This window comes from Phocoena sinus, chromosome 9 (assembly GCF_008692025.1).
Source record: "Phocoena sinus isolate mPhoSin1 chromosome 9, mPhoSin1.pri, whole genome shotgun sequence".
NCBI lineage: Eukaryota > Metazoa > Chordata > Mammalia > Artiodactyla > Phocoenidae > Phocoena > Phocoena sinus.
Window position 1 is genome coordinate 24,196,695 of NC_045771.1, and position 20,768 is coordinate 24,217,462.

At 43.5% G+C, this 20,768-nt stretch overlaps 1 protein-coding gene across 2 annotated transcripts in view; it reads right to left on the bottom strand.

Annotated features, from left to right (window-relative positions):
• The window catches only part of SND1 (staphylococcal nuclease and tudor domain containing 1), a 420,353-nt gene that overhangs the window by 177,903 nt on the left and 221,682 nt on the right, over positions 1 to 20,768 (bottom strand). For both annotated transcript variants that reach the window (XM_032642818.1, XM_032642817.1), the window contains one exon: positions 7,981 to 8,091. In XM_032642818.1, the coding sequence (XP_032498709.1) occupies positions 7,981 to 8,091 (111 nt within the window). The remainder of the gene's footprint in view (positions 1 to 7,980; positions 8,092 to 20,768) is intronic.

Genomic DNA, 20,768 nt, shown 5'->3' on the forward strand with positions numbered 1-20,768 from the left:
TCGGTGCATTGATGTACTGGTGATTAATTATTTGAACTACAGTCCTCTGGAGAGATTTCCAAGGATTAGAGCAAAAGTAGGATAGGGATATCTGTAATAGACACTCGGCTCTCCGACCCACTCAGCCCCCTGACACCGCAGATGAGGCAAATCAAGCAAGCACAGCAACCCTTAAGATCGTTTCACATTAAATTAGCCAAGAGCTGGTAGAGGCTACTCAGAAGGAATTCAGTTCAGAAGCCACGAACGCAGGGTATGAGGAAGGGGAAAGAGAGGTCACAGGGAAGGAATACAGAACTATTCAATGGGCTTGGTGAGGAACAAGTATGGCTGGCAGGGAAGGCATAGCTAGGACAGAAATCCAAAGAGATCGAAAGCTTATCCATTCCATGCCTTAGTCTCTATTACCTTTTACACATGGTTACAATTCCAACTATTAAATTACTAATGTGCCGTAAATTACACACATTTTGATTTTTTCTTAAAAACCAAAACAAAACAAAACAGTGGTGAATTGTTTAGGGCAGTGGTTCTCAAATTTTCATGTGCATTACAACAACCTGAAGGACGCGTGAAAAGAGATTGCTGGGACTCAACCCCAGTTTCTGATTCGGTAGGTCTGGGGCAATGGAGATGTGGGGAGACCTGAGAACTCACATGTCTAATAAGTTCCCCGGTGAAAATGACGCTACTGGTCTGAGGACCATCCTATGGGAACCAGTGGTTTAGGGAGTCAAGTTATGAGACATTCAAAAATGTCAAGGGTCAAATGTTATCACTTTATTATTATAACTTATTTGGGATTAAAATTATGTTCCCAGTATGATAATCTTCAAGTGTGTTTTGAAATATGTTGGAAATATTTTGAAACCTCAAATACTTAGGGCTTGTGTGAGAGGAACTAGAGCCTTTTAGCCAAGAGAACACTGAGATGGTAGAGAACAGACAAGGTGCTGTGGACAAACGGTCACAGCTGGGTGGAGGGGGGGACCAAGTTAATTAGGAAGGTTCGTCTAGAACAACTTCCTCTGAAAGAACACAACCAGTGCAGATTAATAATTACAGGAAAGACTGGGCAAGGAGGACTTCTTACTGTGAGTTCATTATTTGACCGTGACCTATAGAACTACCCACACCTTGTGTACAACACAGGAGCTGAAGCTAATGGGTTCCGACTTTACCCCAAACCCCTCACACTAGTCATCAAGACGAGTCTCACAGTTTGAGTTGTATCAGATGGAACTGGGAGTGGGGAAGAAAGACAGGATGAAGAGTGAACAGATCCTCTTAATATCCTGAAAGAGAAAACTGTTTGGAGATGGAGATATTATACAGCTCTCCAGAAGTGGCCATTTGTGCCGCCTTAAATGCAGATTGATTACTGCTATTTGGATGTTGAGTGCATCATCTCTTCCGAAGAAAGGGAAAAGCTAAATTTCCCCACATTCAGCTGTATCGTTAAATCACTTCCCCACACCAGCTCTTTTAATGCATTTTCCTGTTATCACATCCATTGCAGGAGCTGATGTACCCTACCCCCCAACAGTGAAACGCCCCCCAACACTGACACGTGCTGAATCTCATTAGCAACCTCTGGCCGTGCCACCAGGGCAAGGGCAAGCCCCAAATCTAGCGGGGAGTGCACTTCCAGGTTAAGGAAGAAAAGAAGCCCATTAGGATACTTAACAGAAAGACCAGCCTCCTTTCTCACGCTGGCCTCCCATTTGCACCAGCATGATGTAACACAGCCGGGTGAAGAGGGCAGCAGGTAATTCACCCAACTCCAGCTTTCTATAATGCCTGGCCTACAAAAATCCAACGGCACTCTGGCGCTACAGGAATTCAACAGTGAAGGAAAGAGAAAAACTTCAAATCAAAGCTCTGTTTTTAACAGTATTCACTAGGATCTAGTTTTATGCAAAGAGAATTTTCACCTGGTTCAGGTCATTAGGTTGAAAGCGAGAAATCTTGGTTTATTAAAGCTGTACCATTAAACTATTGAGAAGAACAGAGGCTGGACGGAAGAGATGAATTTCAGGGAGATGCCCTCATGGGAAAATTTAATAGAAGTGAGAGATGGAATAAAAAAGATATCAGGCAGGCAGTGTTCATGATGCAGAGGGAGAAAAAGAGGGGCTGAGAAAACAGGTAAGAAAAGAGCATAGGAAAAACAGCAACACCCAGAGGTCCTATTCAGTCTATACATTGTGATAAGATATATTAGTTTCAAATTTTCAAAACACAGACCCAACCTCAACACCAGTTTTCTCACCGGATCGGTAGGAAGGTGAAACCTGCTTCATACCAAAGGCATTTCGCAAGTCAGAACAGTGTCAAGCCAGTAATGCTGACCTCTTCCAATTAAAGCAACAGAGAGCAAAAAAAAATGCTGGTAAGTCTTCACGTTTCATTCATAAACAGCACTGTAAATGCCAGTTAAGTTGAAGGCACAGATAAGAAAGACCCTTTAAAAAAGTTTTGTATTTTTTTATGCACAAGTCATTTTTTTCCTCCACCTATTAAAATTTTGTGGGAAAATTCTGAAAAAAAAAAAAAAAGTGGAGCTGCTCTGGCTCAGTCAGGAGCGGGAAATCAAGCATACTTCTCTCCCAGTGGTATTATAAAAATGCAAAATACATTTACCGTTCACTGCTACAAGAGCATGGAAGTCAGTAAGCCCAATGCAGACGCAGTAACTGCAACACCGAGAGAGGTTTGTACTTGAAACAGTTTCCCCCTTAATAATGACTACAGGTATTGGCCTAGGGAAGAGTTACCAACAAGTTTATAGCCTTCTGATCAAAGTCTGTGATGGAAATGCCAACACAGATTTCCTAGAGGTCCAAGCAGAGTGAATTCTAACAACAGGGAGGGCGCTATCAACCAAGTTGGTTGGGTAAAAGCAAAAGAAATTTGATAGGGTTTTAATGAAGGGCTGGTGTTTACAGGGTTTGGAGGTTGGAGATGCAAAAGTCAGCAGACAGGAGCACTGGTTGCTTTTGTTTTTAAAGAAAAGGGAAGTTGCAAGGTTCACTCAATCAGAAAACAGGAGGTCCCTGCAGGGTCAGGGAGGACCTCGGAGCCCAGGCAGAGCTGAGCCAGGGCAGGCTCACGCTTGCCTCGCCGAGAGGGAGGACAACACCACAGTTTCCTTAATCTGCAGTGTGCCTGGCAAGAAAGAGAACACACAGGAAAAGATAAGAGAGAGCCTGCCCTTTTCTCTTTTCCCGAGATAACCCTAACCTCATTCTGTATGGTCCAGAATGAATCTAAATTCATTTAAATCTGCTCAGACCCTAGGTTGTTCAATACAACTGCTTTCCCACTGTCAAGCTGGGGCATAAATTTCTTTCTGAATATATACATTCTATCTTGAAATCACAAAATCTTAGATTAACGGGTACCTTCAAGGAATAAAGCCCAACTTGTGAACTAACAAACTCCTGTATTTTCCTGCAATGAACCACAGACTCACGGTTTCTTGGAAACCTTCAAATATTACATTTTAATATAAAAGTAGCTTTAGGTGGATGCAGACGGATGATATCCTACAGGTCGGGATGTCCAAGGAAAACAGGGCACACAGCCAGGCTTTGATTCCACGCATTGCCAGATTATCTTTAGTGTCCATAATGAGCTCAACAAAAGCCCATCGGGAAGACCTGTAGAATGCTAGGGGAATTCACATTCTGTTCTGTTTAAAATCAAACAGGATGTGTTATATCAAATACACAGAGTTTGAGACTGTGTAATACCTTAGAAAATAAGAAGGGTCCCCATAATGGCTCAGTATCTTGGAAATACCTCAGAAGAATATGAGATTCTCTGTAGGAGTCAAAGCCCTGCCTTAAGCTTAGAACACTCATCAAGACAGACAAAGCAGCCGGCCCGCTGGCTGAGAAATACTGAAGTCAAACAAGAATGGGAAATGTTGGGAAGCCAATATGGGGGTGAAAAATTAGAACGGTGCAGAAAAGAAATGATGTGACACACTGCCAAAGCAGTCCACATGATGCCCCTAAAAGGGGGGAGACCAAGTTCAGGAGTGGCATCAGAAAGTGTGGGTCAGCTGTACCTAAATTCTTTTTGCTACGAATATGGAGGACACAATGGAGCTCTCAGAGGACTGGGACACAAGCAAGGGCTTTTCAATGGAGCCCACAGAGAAGCAAGGCTCAAAAATACACACATAAGTGCCAAACCTTTATTTTGCCAGGACACAAGGTAAGGAGGGAAGAGGCAGCTGATGATAGACAAGTGAACTAGAAAGGAAGGCCGCCTGTCGGGAATTAGGGGTTCATTTATCCTTTAAACAAGAAAGATGTGGCTTCCTCTAGATGCGCCATGTGTTTGAGGCATGTAGAGGGTTTCCCAAAAGCAGACAGGCATCCGAATGAAGGCACTGAGAAGGGTCAGGCACACGAAACAGAGCTGCTGAGGGGGGTACGATGAGCTCCTTTCTGGCGGGCAGGTGGATACGCCTGAAAGCATAGGCAGCCGCAAACTGGCATTCTTCTTCCTCTTCTGTCTCACCTGGTCTCCCAACACACGCCTAACGCGTCATTCTCTGAGCTCCCATCAGATGATCTGAGAAAGGTTGGCAGATCATACGCCCTTGCAGAGGAAGCAGCAGCTGCAGAGCCCTGAGAAAGCTCATCAACTCCCGCGCAGGCAGCTGGCTGACCCGAAAAGACAGAGTTAACAGGCTGCCCTTCCCCCAAAGCTTACAACGTCCTCTTAAAGGATTAACGGCCAAGCAGTGCTCTGGAAAGCAAAGTCAATGGCAGAACACTGGGCACCAATGCCGAGATCACTAGTGATAACCAGAGAGAACAACAGGGATCCAGGGGACAGGGACAAAGAAGTCTCTTGGAACCACCATCCCTGTGGGCAGGGACTCAAGAGAATGCTGGCCTTGCCATGTTACGTTCACCCACTTATTATTGACCAAAAGACTTCCAGGATGAGTGACTTGCCATGAACACAGCAGATGTTACTAATTTGGCCTTTGCTAAAGCATTAGATACAGTACCTCAAGAAATTTTACTTGGGAAATTAATTCAAATTGGCTTGGTTCAGTACACAATCACTGGAGTTTAAAAAGTGGCTGAAGGATGATAAACAAAGACAGTTAAGTGACAGTCCAAGCGGTGAAAGACTTGGGGTCAACAGCAAAGCCATTCTTGTTTAGGGGTTCTATTCAGGGCCAAGGAAAGGAGTAAACAACTCGCTAATGAGATCTGCAGAGGACACTCAGCTGGGAGGTAGAGGGACCGCATGGACAGGGGCATAATAATTACAAGGCCGACTGGAAAAAAATATAGCTCATCTATCTAGAGGAAAACAACCCTAAAGTCAGATCATATTCACTGGACAGGTAGGATAAGGGGCAGAAGCAGCATGTAAAAGCACAGGGAGGGCTTCCCTGGTGGCGCAGTGGTTAAGAATCTGCCTGTCAATGCAGGGGACACACGGGTTCGATGCCTGATCCGGGAAGATCCCACACGCCGCGGAGCAACTAAGCCCGTGTGCCACAACTACTGAGCCTGTGCTCTAGAGCCCGCAAGCCACAACTACTGAGTCCACGTGCTGCAACTACTGAAGCCCGCACACCTAGAGTCCGTGCTCCGCACCAAGAGAAGCCCCTGCTTGCCGCAACTAGAGAAAGCCTGCGCGCAGCAACGAAGACCCAACGCAGCCATACATACATACATACATACATAACTAAAAAAAAAAAAAAAACCACAGGGAATATCTCATAGGGGCCAGAGTGCTTCAAACCGAAGGCAACCTAAAATAAAGCAGTGTCAGAGAAGAGGTGCTCTTGCGGTGAGGTCGACTATCATTTTCCCAAAAATGGGGGTGCAGTCTGCACTGAAAATAGTCTTCAATGGCTATAAGGCCACCATTCCTATCTGGCAGGTGTTCTGGTCTTTCTCGCTGGGGTTGGCATCGGGCTTGTGGACAGCACCGCCCCCAAGGAGGACTCATTCGCAGGCCATGTGGGCCACTTCTCCTAAAGCTTTCTAAGATGTGTACTGCCCCATGGCAATGGCGCAATGACTCACTGGCCAGGGGAAGTGCTTAATTTCTCTCCGTTTACTCTACCTGCAGCAGTGCAATGACTCCGGAGCCAGTTTTTCCACCACCCGTCTGAAAGCAGTGGCTCGACACAATTATCTCTAGGCAGCTCACTGCTTTAACAGGCAAGTGTCTTGTTACATTCTACCAGCTCGAAATGAGTACCAGACTAAAAAGGCTGTTTTCTTTTTAAAACCTAAAAAATGTCACCTATCTCTGCCTCCTCGTTAAACATTGTAGCACAACAGCATAATAAGAGAGCCTGTTGTGGCCTCACTTTCCAGAGCAGCTAGGCAAATTATTTTCATGTTTACCTGCCTGTCAGAGTTAAATATTCACCAGTGGCAGAGTGAACCCAGGGCAGAAAATGGGACTCTAGATCCCACTGTATTGCTAAGTGCTCTTGCTACACTGGGAATACATAACCGCTTCTCCAAGTTGCCACCAGATCAGACTGAGCATGCCCAGAATGAACCTCCCCACCCCCACCCCCCAGATCCCACCTAAAGAACAGTCTAATCATTGCCCATTTCCTAGAATAGCAAGATCATCAAATAGTAGTCAGAGATGTGAAGGCACATCTCCCGCTATGGGTTCTTTCAGCCCAGTTGGCTTAGTTCGCTGGGAGAGAAGAATAAGGAAGTGAGAAAGGATTGAAGAGAAACACCAGTTATGGACTATACATCATATTATTTTATACTAGACATGAATGAGCCTCAAGCAACCAAAGATACTGAACTTTGTGCTGAAGACTTAGGTCCTAGGCAGGTCCTACTGGGAAAAGCCCACAGGAAAGAATCCAAAAAGCCACAGCAACCTGACAGACGGCTTTCTTAGCTGACATTCTGTGTGACATTCTACAGATGCCCTATCCATCAGGATGTGACATGATGTTAGAGGTAAATGTCATGTATTAGGGCAATGTTCTGGGCCAAAGAGCAAGAGAAGTGATCTCAGTGACGAAGTCTAAAGTATAGACAGCATGTGCTCAAACTCATTCCTCCTCTAACGGTGGAGCATAACCTGGCAATTACCAAACTTCTAGAACAAACTACGTCCTAGGTCACAGAAAAACATCTGCGTGAGGCAAGCGCCTGCAATCACTTTGAAACAATGGACACATTCTGGTTGAGCCCAGCAGTCTGATAAGCTCCGAGTCAGAACAGCGATCATCACCAAGTTCTGGCTCTGTTTCCCGGGAAGGCTGGAGGAATCGCTTTGTTCCCAGCACCGCCCAGTGACACAAGGCCCCATGAGAAAGAGCCTTGAGGAACTCCTGGTAAGAAATACTGCTGAGCAGCACGCATGTCCTTGGGGCAACCAGCCATGGGGATGAAGGACAAAAGGAAAATGTCACAGGGCTTCTCACAAATGCTCTCCTGCCAGCTGTCAGAAGTGTGAAATGCAAACTCATTTCCTAATAAATGTTTTCATTTCCTTTGTACGTGACAAAAGGTCTAGAGGTGACAAATGGGAGGGGCCGGGGAGCAGAGGCCTCTGCAGGGAAGAACCCGAGGCAAACGTCCTGCACAGTAAGCAGGGCTCCACTGTTTGTCCCAGGGAAGGAAAGGATGATGGAGATAAAAATACCACGTATAAGTTTCTCATCTGTCATTCATTTTACGGCATCTACTAGAAGATCATATCTAATATATGCCTAAATTTTGCAGATTTAAAAATATAGAGGCCCAAGAGTGTTTAACCAAGGTTAGATTGCGAGTTTGAAGTGAGGTCCCTTTTCTTTTGATGGGGAAAAGCTGGAATAATAAAAGAACACAAGCTTTCTCAGCATGTTGTTTTCTGTCGCATTCTGCTCAGGGATGGGCAGGACAGTGGGAAAGAAAAAAGTGGGGCCCTGGGACCCAAGGCATTCACTTTAATTTAAATTATGCATCTCACCTGGCCTCGGCGGCGAGCAGTTCATCATAGTGAGAGGACCGCTGGTCGTCATCCTGCCGGTACCTGATCACCGTGGCCAGACCTTTGCTGACAAGGGCCTCGGCAATGTTTCTGCAACAGAAAAGATAGGCCAGTGAGCACTTGAGGTGCATGTGGGGCTCAGTCAACAGCAATAATAAGATAGCACCTGGAGGTCTTAACGCATCCTGGCAGAGGGAGGGGGAAGCCAAGGATTTCAAGACCAATGAGTTGCTAAGCTAGAAATCCAAATAAAAAGGAGGAATAACCAAGTCCCCTGGCTCAGCATTTTTCTGGTTAGTACAGTCAGATGCTATATCAATCCATACATAAAACCTGGCAGAAAATATCTGTAAAAAGCCCACATTACGCAGGGCTATTTACAGAATGTTATAAACAAGCCACTACCCTCAAGAAAAGTCTGCTCTAAAATATCAGGCACGCAGATTAAAAAAAAAACAAAGCACATAAAAGCATGACCTAAATTTCTCAAAATCTCCTTTCTAGCCTATATGGGAACTAGAAAATACCGTGTTCCAGTTTGGCAATGTTGGGAACACTGGTTTCACGTAACACTCAAAGTGCGTCTCTCCTCATCAGAACTTCCAACACGGGCTCTCCCCTCAACCCAAAGGGGGCTCGGAGGAGGTGAGGCTAGGAAGGAATTGCGGGGGGGAGGGAGAGGGCGAGGCATTGGGGTGGAATGAAAGATCTTTTAAAAAAACTGCATGAGTCAGGGAAACAAAGTAAAAAGTATAAACCCTGTGATGACCAGCTTTGGAGCAATACTCCCAACAGTACTTTTAGGACCACAGGATATTCAGATTAGAATCCTGCTTCAAAAACATTTCTCCAACGTGCTGAATCTTTTCCTCACCAGCAAAAGAAAGCGGGGTCACTGTGCGTGGCTTCCATCTACTCAGAAGAGGACACTGGGAATGGCGCTCAGACAACTAACGAAGCGTATCTGCATGGTTCCCCCTCCCCCCAACGTGGAAAGGGACCTTTGATGGACAGAAATAAAACTGCGAAAACAAATTTTCAAAAGTTACCTGTAGCCAAGTACCGCAAAGCAAGAGGCATAATATCACTGGGGGAGAGCGGCGGTTATATCTTTCTTTGTGTCTGTCGTAATTACACCAAAGGCCCCACTCAGACCATCTGGTGAGCTGCCCTTTAGGGAGGAGGGACGGTAAGCAATAGGCTACTGTACCATATGCTACGATTTAGTGTCGCTGGGGAATGCAGTTAAATCTAGTGGTTCTTAGACTCTCAGACTGCGGGGATGCAGTGAGCCGGGCTAAGCAGTCTATAGGCGTGTTTAAGCCACTTAAGGGTTCTCTTCATCAAAACCCAGGAATTTACTTTAAAAAAGGGGAGGGGGGATATGTGCGGGTAGATAAAGGAGGAAAAGATGCTGTGGCTGATTCTCTTCTCATTCTGTGCCCCTCTGCTGCCTCTGCTGCCTGCTTATCTACTGCCAGCACGATATTAATATCTCCAAACCGCCACGGAATTAGCACTTCTCAAAATCCACTCCCACAAAGAGGCTGCTTTGCTGGCCACCCTGTCTCCTGAGTCACCGCACAAGCGTGCTGGCAAACGCTGTCATTATCACAGAGCTGGGTTTGGCAGAGTGGAGAATGCCAGCAGCCCCAAATCAGCAGCTGTAGATGATGCTGTATGGGGAGAATTTAACTAAGGGTGTCACCAAAGGCCTGAAAGGGCAGGAGAGAGGCTCCGCCCACCAAGAGGCCAGAGAGAAGATGGGCACGAGCCCACCTGTGACAGGTTGAGACGGCTTAGTGATTGGAAATGCCAGAAGAACAAAGACACGTTTGGTACTAGTGCATTTGGAATAACGGTGCATTGACATTTTACAGTCAACACGTGGGGTCTGGAGGAGAAAGTTGGAATGACAGGGCAGAAGAGGGAGAATTCACACAAATAAGCTTCTATATGAAAAGCTAGAGGATATTAAGCAAAATAGCACAAATGTTTAATGATCCACCCTGGTTAATTCTGCTCCAATCAATTCACAGTACTGAACTGAGTGCCTATGTGGCCAGCAGAGAACCAAGGGCACAACCCTTCCCTCTCCTGCAGGGTTTTTGCCCTCCAGATCCTGCCAGCAAATGTCTACAAACCAGTTAGGGCCTCAGATTCTAAAATCCACAGCCTGCCCACCACCTTCCCTCCCTTTTCTCCAAAGCTTCAGTGTGAGCCATATTCCCTTAGCTTCTTTTCCCTAAATACAGACTTCTCCTGGAAGAATGGTTCGATGCTAGTAGTCAGCAGCATGGAGGGTAAAAACACAGGAAACAATGACAGACATCACTATGGAGCCCTTCCTACGAGCCAGGCATGTTGAGAATCACACCACATGTATTTTCTTCTTGGTGCGTGCTCCCCTGTGACATCACAGCATATTATAATTAATTCATCATCTATCTTCCAACTTGAAATTACGAAGTCTGAGAGGGCAAGGGCTGTGTCTTTCTTGCTCTGTATCCAAGTATGAGAAAAACATCTGATCGTTTTGGAAATACAGCACTGGAACTTTATTTCTTATCCTCAGCATTTATTAGCCAAGCTTGCCCAGCATAGAATTAAGGACAAAAGCTTTCTACATGCCTTCCCAGCTTTTGTTATTCTCCTCTCCATTATCTAACACTTGTATTTAAAGACAATGGAAGGGGGCTTCCCTGGTGGCACAGTGGTTAGGAATCCTCCTGTCAACGCAGGGGACATGGATTCAAGCCCTGGTCCGGGAAGATCCCACATGCAGTGGAGCAACTGAGCCCATGTGCCACAACTACTGAGCCTACACTCTAGAGCCCGCAAGCCACAACTACTGAGGCCCACGTGCCACAACTACTGAAGGCCGCACGCCTAGAGTCCGTGCTCCACAGGAAGAGAAGCCCCCGCTCGCCGCAACTAGAGAAAGTCTGCGTGCAGCAACAAAGACCCAGTGCTGCCAAAAATAAAATAGATAAATTTAAAAAAGAGAGAGAGAATGAAAGGGAGACAACTAAAATGGAATTAGCCTAGATACATGTACTTGACTCTCTCATTCATTTCTTTTGGCCACTAATGAAAGGTCAGGAGATCTCCCCCGGCCAAAGATGGCTCAGAACTCAACACCAGTGTATTGATTAGTTGCCCAGTAAGAAAAGAGAACATTAAATTATGTGCCATGAATTTATGCTGCTTTAGACAAATTTATAAGTTCTGCTTTCTTGAGTGTATCGGTAATTCTACTCTAATTATACATGTCTGGTTTAAATGGATAATTCACAATGAGCATACAAAAAGGGACCGACCTAACAGCCTTGGAGTGGAGGTCTAACAGGAAATCATCTCTCTCTGTATCAGCTAGAAACACAAAGAGAATTAGTGCTGGGATTCAAATGCTTCTTCAAACTCAAGGAGAATTTTAGGTTATATGAGAAGTGAACCGTTTCCACTAGTCAAGATCAGATGTTCCTGATAAAAACACAAGCAATGTCGGTCTTTGCAAGCTTTCTCAAAAGATCTCCATGTAGTTGACATCCTCCCCTCCCACTCATTTCCATAGCAAGCAGGTTGCAAAAAGCTCATACTTTCTCATAAGTTACCTTTGAAACCATGGGGTACTATACTCTGCCAACCTGGAGAAAAGGTGTTCTGTGCCCATATATGAGCATAGGATTAAAGCAGATTTTAGTCACAGTAGGCTATAATGAGCTGATCATACCTTTGCCTGCCTTCCCCATCCCTACGCCCCAAACCCAAGATTGGAAGTAATAATCAATACATGGATAGATCAGATAACTGACTAAAATTACCTAGATTACTTAAAAGTGTGGGAGAGGAGGGGAGGGGGTAGTTTTAAAACAATCTTGCAGAAAAATTGCACATACAGTAACAAAGAACATGCCAACCTTTGATTCGTTTGAGAGTAAATGACCTGTTATATACCACCATCCCCAAAACCTTTAGTGTGTATTTCCTACAAACCAGGACATTTTCCGACATAATCAGAAAATAATGACTTGAGCCAGGATATCAGTATGGACACAGTACTGCCATCTAACCCACAACCCTACTCAAATGTTGCCAACTGTTCCAATAGAGAACTTAGGGGAAACCAGATCTAGCTCAGAATCAGGTGTTGCGTTTTGTTGTCCTGTCTCCTCTGCCTGGAACGGTCTACCATAATTAGTCTACCACGACCTTGAAACTTTTCAAGAGTATAGGCCAGTAATTTTGGCCTGACGTCTCTATGATCAGAGGCAAGTTATGAATCTTTGGCAGGAATGTCACAGAAGTGATGCTGTGTTGTTCCCATGGCCTCCTTTGAAATGATGTGTAATTTACAGATAATGTTCATTTTGATCACTTGATTCGGGTAGTGTCTACCAGGCTTCTCCACTGTAAAGTTACTTCTTCCTTTTTATAACAGATACTGAAAAGAGACACTTTGAGCTATGTAATTTTCATCAAACTCCCAAGTTATTCAGTTACTGATTTGTATAGGTATACTGCCATGAAACATTTTATTTAAAGGGTCATATAATCCACTACCATCATTTTTTATTCTGATGCTGGAATTTTTCCCAATTTGGCCAGTGAGAGCCAAGTCAAGCTGGCTCCTGTGTCCTGTCATTCTCTGAGCACTTCCTTGCTTTCAGGCACAATGCGTTCCAGGCTCATCTTCCACTGTTTTCTGCAGCTCTGAAATTAGCCATTTATCCAAGTAGTCCACATTTACATTTTTATCTCCATACATTTATTTCTATATCTATAACTATTGAAAACCATGTGTGGCAGTCATGAAAATGTGCCTCTCGGATCTCTGACTGCAGGAAGCATAATTGACTGACAGCCCAGCTGCTATGCTCTGAAACCTATTACTCTCTTTCTGCTGAGGCTATGCTTCCCACCAGCTGCTTCTAGCCAATGACTGGGTGCAGTGGAAATACTAAGGCAGGCCTATTGCTGAGAGACCTGGGACTCCTCTGACAGGCAGCTTTGGCTTTGAGGACTCCTTATCACCTTTGCTGAAACCCTTACAACTGCCCACAGCCTCAGCTTAGGTTTTTCTAATTCAACCTTCCATCCCTCCCTTTTCCACAGAGGTTAGGCATTCACAGCCTCCTCCAGCTCCCTTCCCATTTTCCCTCAATTTTCCCCAATTAACCTCTCTTGTCCGTTTAATCCTGTCTTGGCATCAGCTTTTTGGAGAACCTGAACCAACACACCATGAGCTCACAAAGGTACTAAAACCCCATTCCAACACTATAGGGCTCGTGTAGTTTTCTTCCTTTCCATATTTATACAACCCTTTTGACAGTGGGAAGCCTGCCTTCCATTATCCTTAATTATTTTCCTTACATGAATAATCTTCTCTACATACACACATACAGTGTCTCACACATTCTTTGACTTCCACAGTTCGGTCCTAACAGTAGAGCTAATTTAAAGGGTATACGCTACTTATCAAGAGAACCTGGGGTAAATGGATAAGAATATTTCAAGAGTGGACATAAGGCATAACACCGGAACACACACAGGCGTGGGCGTGCACACACACACACACACATACATACACTTCATTCTCCATCTGAGTAAGGATAACAGATAACTCTCAATGGCTTTGGCTCATAGATCTCTAGCTATTTGAACTAAACATTTTCCACTTAAACACCATCAACATTTTGTCAGTCACTGAAGTAGATGTCCATGGAGATTACAAAGCAGAGTATTTCCTTAAGGCAAACAAGCACGTGGACACATATTCAGAATAAAGTAAGCCCATAAAGAAATGCCTTTACACTATATTTGAGTCAAGGCTAAAGGAAATGGTTGGAAGATAGTTGACAGCTCAATTCAATTATAACGGTCACATCACCTCTAGCAGAGGTACCTATATCTCACGTGTGCGCATACATGCACACACAGACACACATTCCTCAAGACTTCTCTACAATAACTTCAAGGCCCCGTGGGTCAAATTTCATAAGCTGAGCACAGAATGTACCCCATGGCTATTCACTGTGTGAACATGATCCAACAAGACATCAGGCATGTAGCCAGGGCCTCTGTCATCCATGACCCTCAAAGATTCCAGTATCTTACGCTGGGAAACTGCCTCTGCTTTGTTTCCACATTGGCTGGACCTTCAAGACAAGGACAGGTTCCTCAAAAGTGCTGAGATGGAGAGCTCTGGCTGACAGGGTTCCCATATTAATTTCTAACATATCAGATGGCTCATCTCATGTCTCAGCTATATAGGAATGTGCTTCTGTGGGGCTGAACCACAGGGAACCTATGGGGGGCTGATGTCTTTCTTTGCAAATAAGTTAGAGACAAGGAAGGAGGGAGAGACCACCACAAGATTTGGTAATGAGGCAGAAAGCGAGGAGGACTGGACAGCTATCTTCTTCAGAATATTAGGGTCACCTTTACTCATATACACAGAAAACATGGGCTCTCAGTCTAAGAGGGCAAAGAAGTGGGGAAAATGATTAATGGCTACCAGGCCCCAAGGCTAGGTCCCGCTCCGATCTTCTCTACAAGTTCACACACAGACCTCTAATACCCACACCAGGCAAGAACCCGGCAGTTTCAAGCTTGAGATAGACTTGGCTTTTATAGGCTGACAAAATAAGACTGTAAAGGGTGAGAGTAGAATTCTAGATGAGCGAGATCTATGACAATGGGCAGTGAACAAGTATCTTTACTGACTACTGTTTTTTCCCCAGGCCTCAAACTAGGAAAAAGCCCAGCAGAGCAACAGGGAGCTGCCACAAGCTAGTATGACAGCGTCTCCAAGGGTCGCACTTTGCCTCTCCCACCCAGTGTCTTCTATCCTCCAATCTTAGATTGAATTCCCAAGAATCTGGAACAATGAGTTTCCCTATTTTTTTTTCCTTAAAATACATCCAGGAGGCACTTCCCACATAACCAAGCAGCATATGTAGACAGGAGATTCTGTTTTAGAAGCATCAATAATTAGAAACATCTGAGGTGGCACGACATGCTTTACAGACTTCCCAAATCTCTCTCCCACCATCTTCCCTATTTTTTCACTCACCCCTTGAACTAATGTTAATTCTAAAAATAACTAAAATATACTTTTTTGGATCTTTTTACTCTTAATGGCTCCATATTCTGTTTAACAAGTCCTGTCACCAGGATAGTCACCAGAGGATCCGAACGGTGGCTAGAGACATTCCTGGAACTCATAACACAGATCAAAAACAACAAAGAAGATTCAAAAGCCTCCATGTCCCTACCCAGGCTTTAGAAACTACAGTGAAATGAGGGAGAAAAAGCAGTGATTAAGAGTCTTAGGGCAGGACATACTCACTCCAGACACAGAGCCAAAGGTGACTGCTTTTGTCAACCCACCAACCCAGCTGTGGTTATATGGAACATGAAACACGGCATGACCCACAAAGAAGCATGACCCCAGAAAGCCGGACTCAAGAACAGGCAAGTATGGAATAGACTGATCTGAACAGCCTCAGAAGCTAATCAAGCAAAAAGGCACCCTTTCAAACAAAATACTCTCCAATAAGTAGCTCATATTTAATGAGCATTCAGAATATATACAGGTTCTAAACACAACTGTTCTACCAATGAGAGCATTCTCTAGAGACTGGATTTGAGATTATGAAAATCAAGAACTCTTCAGAACAAGGACTCTGTCTTTATACTTTCATAAATCCTACTCATTCTCCCTCATGGGGAGGGGATGGAAAGAAACCAATGCAGACTGATATGGAATAAGTCCAGCTGGAAGAATCCAAAAGGATGCAAGGTTAAAATGAAACCAAAGGAGACCCATAAACAAGACTTGCAGGGAAAGAAAGGAGGAACGAGGGAGGGGAGAGGGGAGAGAAAGGGGAAAGAAAAAAAAAAATCATTCCACAAAAAAATTACTGCTTTGTAGTAAGAGAAATCCTTGAATCGCCAACACAAACATCCATCCAAGCCTCAGTATTAATCGTAGGCTTACCCCTGAGCGTAGACAAAAGCCTCACCAGCTTCAGAGGCCACAACCCACTAAACACCAAGAGCACTCTTCAGTTAGGGAAGAAAAGAAATAAAAGCAAAGATATCTAGGGAGCAGGGTGTAAAAAACTGGGTGATGAAGAGATGTGACTTCTCACTCGACCTGTCAAGAACAGCTATTTCTCTGCTCCAAGATGTGTCTGAGCCCAATCACCCCCATTACCCTATACCGACTCAAGCCCTACACGAGAGCACACGTACCCTGATTCTCCCGAAAAAACTGACAGAAAATAAGACAGAAATATACTTGGAAGCAGTAGAATCGAACACCTAATTCATTCCCTAATTCTGTCTGGGGAAGAGAATAGTTGAAAATATGGGTCAAAACAATTTTAAAAAGGAAGGGGAAGAAGCATAACACCAAATAGTTATGCTTACTAAGTACTAAATTTTCTTCTGCCCCCAGGATTTCTGCAGTACTATAATCTTATTGCCACCTCTTACATGACAACCCCATTCATTTGGCAATATCCTGGTTATGGCTTTATAAGACAAGGAAAACGTGGTATTATGCTCTATTATGCCAGCTCCTCTCTGAGTATCGCCGTACTTCCAAGTCAGCAAAATATCAGAGGAGGTTAGGCCAGCGGTGAACCTTGGTTGAGGCATGAGGGGCATATTAAATGTAAGCAACGATGAAACAATGCCACTTCAAATATTCACCCTAATCGCCAACTCTCAAAATAAGGCAAGGAAAAAATGTCTGTTTCATAGACAGAAACTTCATGGACTAACTTGAATCTCCCTCTACTACAGGACAGAACATGGGGTATACACCCAAAGTGACACTCCCTCTATTGGACAACCATCTTTGTTTCCCAGGAGACAACTAGATCCCTCAAAAACAATTAAGATAATTAAATACTGTATTTAGCTTGAAGTAGGCTGTCTAACAAATATGCACTTCCAATCCAAACTGGTCCACTCATTGCTAAATATGCCATGCATTTACATTTCAAACTATTTGCAGGACATGTGAATTTGCATGACTCATCACCAAGTAAAACTCAGCATTTCAAAAATAAAGCTCACTTCCCCAGATTAAGCTTTTCTGAAATCCACCAAATCAGCTCATTCTCCTAACATCTCTAATTGTGGGACCATCATATTCCCAGTCACCTAGGCCTGACATCTCTGCTCATTCCCAGATAAAACTGGTTGTCCAAACTTTGAATTCAAGTCACCAATGCTTCTCCCACGACTGTTTTGTAATCTGTTCTTTCTCTCTAACTCAGCTGCGGCCCCCACTACTTCTCACCTGGACTGCAGCCTCCCCCTACCTGGCCTCCTAGCAAAGCTGACCAATCCTGGGCACTGTGAGTTGCATCCTCTTAATCGTCATTCTCCAGTCTACCACAATCACAGAAACCTTGTTTGAAATTTTCCGATAATGATTCCAGATTTAATGAACATCTACTGGGTGTCTACTATAGGACAGGCTTTTTAACACACATTAACCCAATCCTTCTGTAGTAATACAGAGTTAGTATGCATATATTTCTTAAAAAAGAAAAAAAAAAGTAACCAGTTCTAGGCTTGCTACAAGTAATCCTGTTAGTAAGTGGTAGAGTCTCAACTAGAAGCCAGATTTTTAAAACTTTCAAATCCAAGGTTAAGAAACCTTAATTTAGAATCAGTCTGTTATATCACATAATGCTGACACTGTTAGGGAACCGTTGACCAAAACTGCCTGCCTTGGCCAGGCCCAGTGATAACCACTTGCCTGAATTGTTTCATAACAGGAGATCCCGATGAAGGATGCAGTGCTGTCATGGAAAACTAACCAGGAGGGGTAGAAAGGAGGAGGCAGGAGAGGATATGTCCTGCTAACCTCCCAGAAACCCTCATGCTGGAATCCATCTTGGCTGAAAGATGTGCGCGCTACCTGGGAGAACCCTGAGTCAGACCAAATATGGGCAAAGCAAGATGACTGGCCAGAGACAACCCCGAAACTAACCCCAATACCATAAACCCTGAGACTGCAAGCCACGCGGCAGAGCAGTCCTCCCGGGTCCCCTTACCCTGCAGCTCTGTACCCAGGCGCCCTGTCCCAACAATGTCTTCTGCTTTGTTGGCAAAAATAAATAAATAAATAAAATTTCAAATCCAGTTCTCTTTTGACTACAGTGCCATAAACTACAGGTAACAGACTATTAAAGAGGCATTCTACTAGGGAGCGCTCATATACTTCTCTAACCTTATTCTGTTAAATGCCTTTCAACCTCCTGCTTTAGTCTAACCAGTCAAGCATGGCAGTCCCCCATCTCAATTCCTCTGGCTGGGCCATTTGTTTGGCACTTATCTTTTACTGCTGCAGATTATTATCTTCCTTTGTGTACGTATCTTGTCTTCCTAGCCAGATCGTATTCCCTATTGGTCCAAAAAGAGCCACACACTTAGTGGGCACTCAATAAGTATTTACTGGCTAGCTGATTGATTGCACTCTCAGAGTTCCCAGGAGGTTCTGTGGGTGGTTGGATGCAAACAAAGTAATAACTGACTGAATCATAGAATTTGAGCAAAAAGAGTCCGGAGAGATACACTAATCCAAAACCCTCCATATATGGATGAAGACAGACCCAGAGAGAAACCCTGAAAATTGTTAAATGAGTTGTCTAAAGAAACACAGACTGACACCATCACAATGGGCATCTGATAGCCTTCTGATTCTCAGCCTATTTCCCTTTATTATGCTGCTGTCCTTTTAAAATTCTATAAAATAGCAATAAATATACTGTGCACATGAATTATTCAAGACACTCTTAATACATTAAAATTTATCAACACATTAAAAATAAACCATCCACATCATATAATAAATTTCATCACTCTAATACTCATAATCCCAGCCACAATAGACATTAAACATTTAATTATAATAATCTGCTTGCCTTCTGGGGATTCAGAGGACGTTTTTTCCTTCTCTATGTTCCAACACAAGGTATAAATGCTGATTGTAGGCATAAGCATGTTTTCTTCATCCCTTTTCTCTGCTCCTCTTTCTTTTGAGAAACTAACATTTTACAGAACAGCAGTGTGAGGTGAACACCTCCCTCAACTTCTCTCCCTCAGTAATGGTGGAGTAATGAACTGACAGTCTGTAGAGTCCCCTACCATCACCCTGACTCCTGAATCAAGTCACTGACCTATGAGAGCTCCGGCTACACAAGCTCACCGTAGTCATTCCGTACTTCTGTGCATAATATGGTCTTTACATATGTGTCTGAAAGCCAAATTAGTCACATGTTAAAACCCTGGCTGTAAAAGGCAATTACCTTCCCCCATTCCAAGTGAAGAATAACAGCTGGTTTAGGAATATCTATGAACATATTAAAGTGTGGAATATGTGAAAGGTAAATTTCTAAAAGTCAAGAAAATATGTATCTGTTTTTACAAAGATACTACTATATTCACATACAGGGATTAGAGGTGATTATAACCAACTTTCTAAAAAAAGACATTCACAGTATGGCAGAGTTAATTCTACAAAGGAGGGCCTAATTATCACATCTAATATCAACACTTTAATAGGGAAAAAATCCTCATCTAAGTTATAAAGAATGAGTGAAGAGACCGAATAACACAATAATAACAGATGAATATGGTAAAACAGAAATGTTAAGAATAAATGTTTATCCAGTTCTCCTTCATCCAACAAAAGACAGAAGTTACACACAGCATTTATATTTATTCTTCAATAGTGAAAGCCATTTAATGTTTCCCACACTTCCTCTCTCCATAGAGAGCAATTATGAGCTCGTTTCATAAAGAACTCACGGCACAGAGCCGTGATTCAGGGCAGAGGATCTGGGTTCTTACTCCAGTGCTCTGGCCATTTAAACTCTTGCTAAGGAGCTACGCCTGCACCAGTTTCCATATCTATAAAATGAGAGCGTAGATCTAAACGCTCTACAAAATACGTTCCAGCTCTGATACATTCTCATGTAATTTTTAAAGGGAGCTAGGATTTACTGATCAATAGTCTTACATATCTTTATATAGCACTAGCTTATAATATTCAAGGCCAACTAGATTACATAACACTTCAATAAGTATTAAACAGATCTTAGGGTTTATACACATTTCTGGTTGTGGTTGGTGGAGCACTGTGGCCACGGGTACAATTTCTTCCAGTCCTTCCACTGGGGGCCGTGAGTGCCCTCTCCTCTCTGCACACACTATGGTAGTAAATGCTGGGATTCCAGGCTGCTGGGCAAACTTAAGAGGATTCTTCAACTCTTTAATGCCCACCATGTCTTTAAGATTTAATGTATTACCCAAATGCTATGGAATATAAAAAAGAGGAGGTAATGATGAACAAATAAGAAATATACAGTATATTTTCTACCAGTGAAACTAAAGTCCAGCGGGTTCTTTACTGTCTAGTACCTTCTACTTTGGCTAAGAACTTTTATCAACAGCAAGAAACTGACAGACCTCATTAGTAGAAATGTGTTCAAAGAACTGATTCTAGAATCGACACTTAACAGCAATTTATCATGTTTCTTGTATCTCTGAGGCTCACTAGGTTATGGAGAGCTGGAATCCTACTTCTGCATCTTATCACTGAAAATAGGGAAAAATCAGAGAATCATCTTGACATTTACATGGTTCGCCAAGTACTACTTTGGCCTATCAAGTTTATACCTGAGAAATGTAAGTAGCAGCAATATGTCAATAAAACAATTATGAGATGTCTGAGTAGTCTT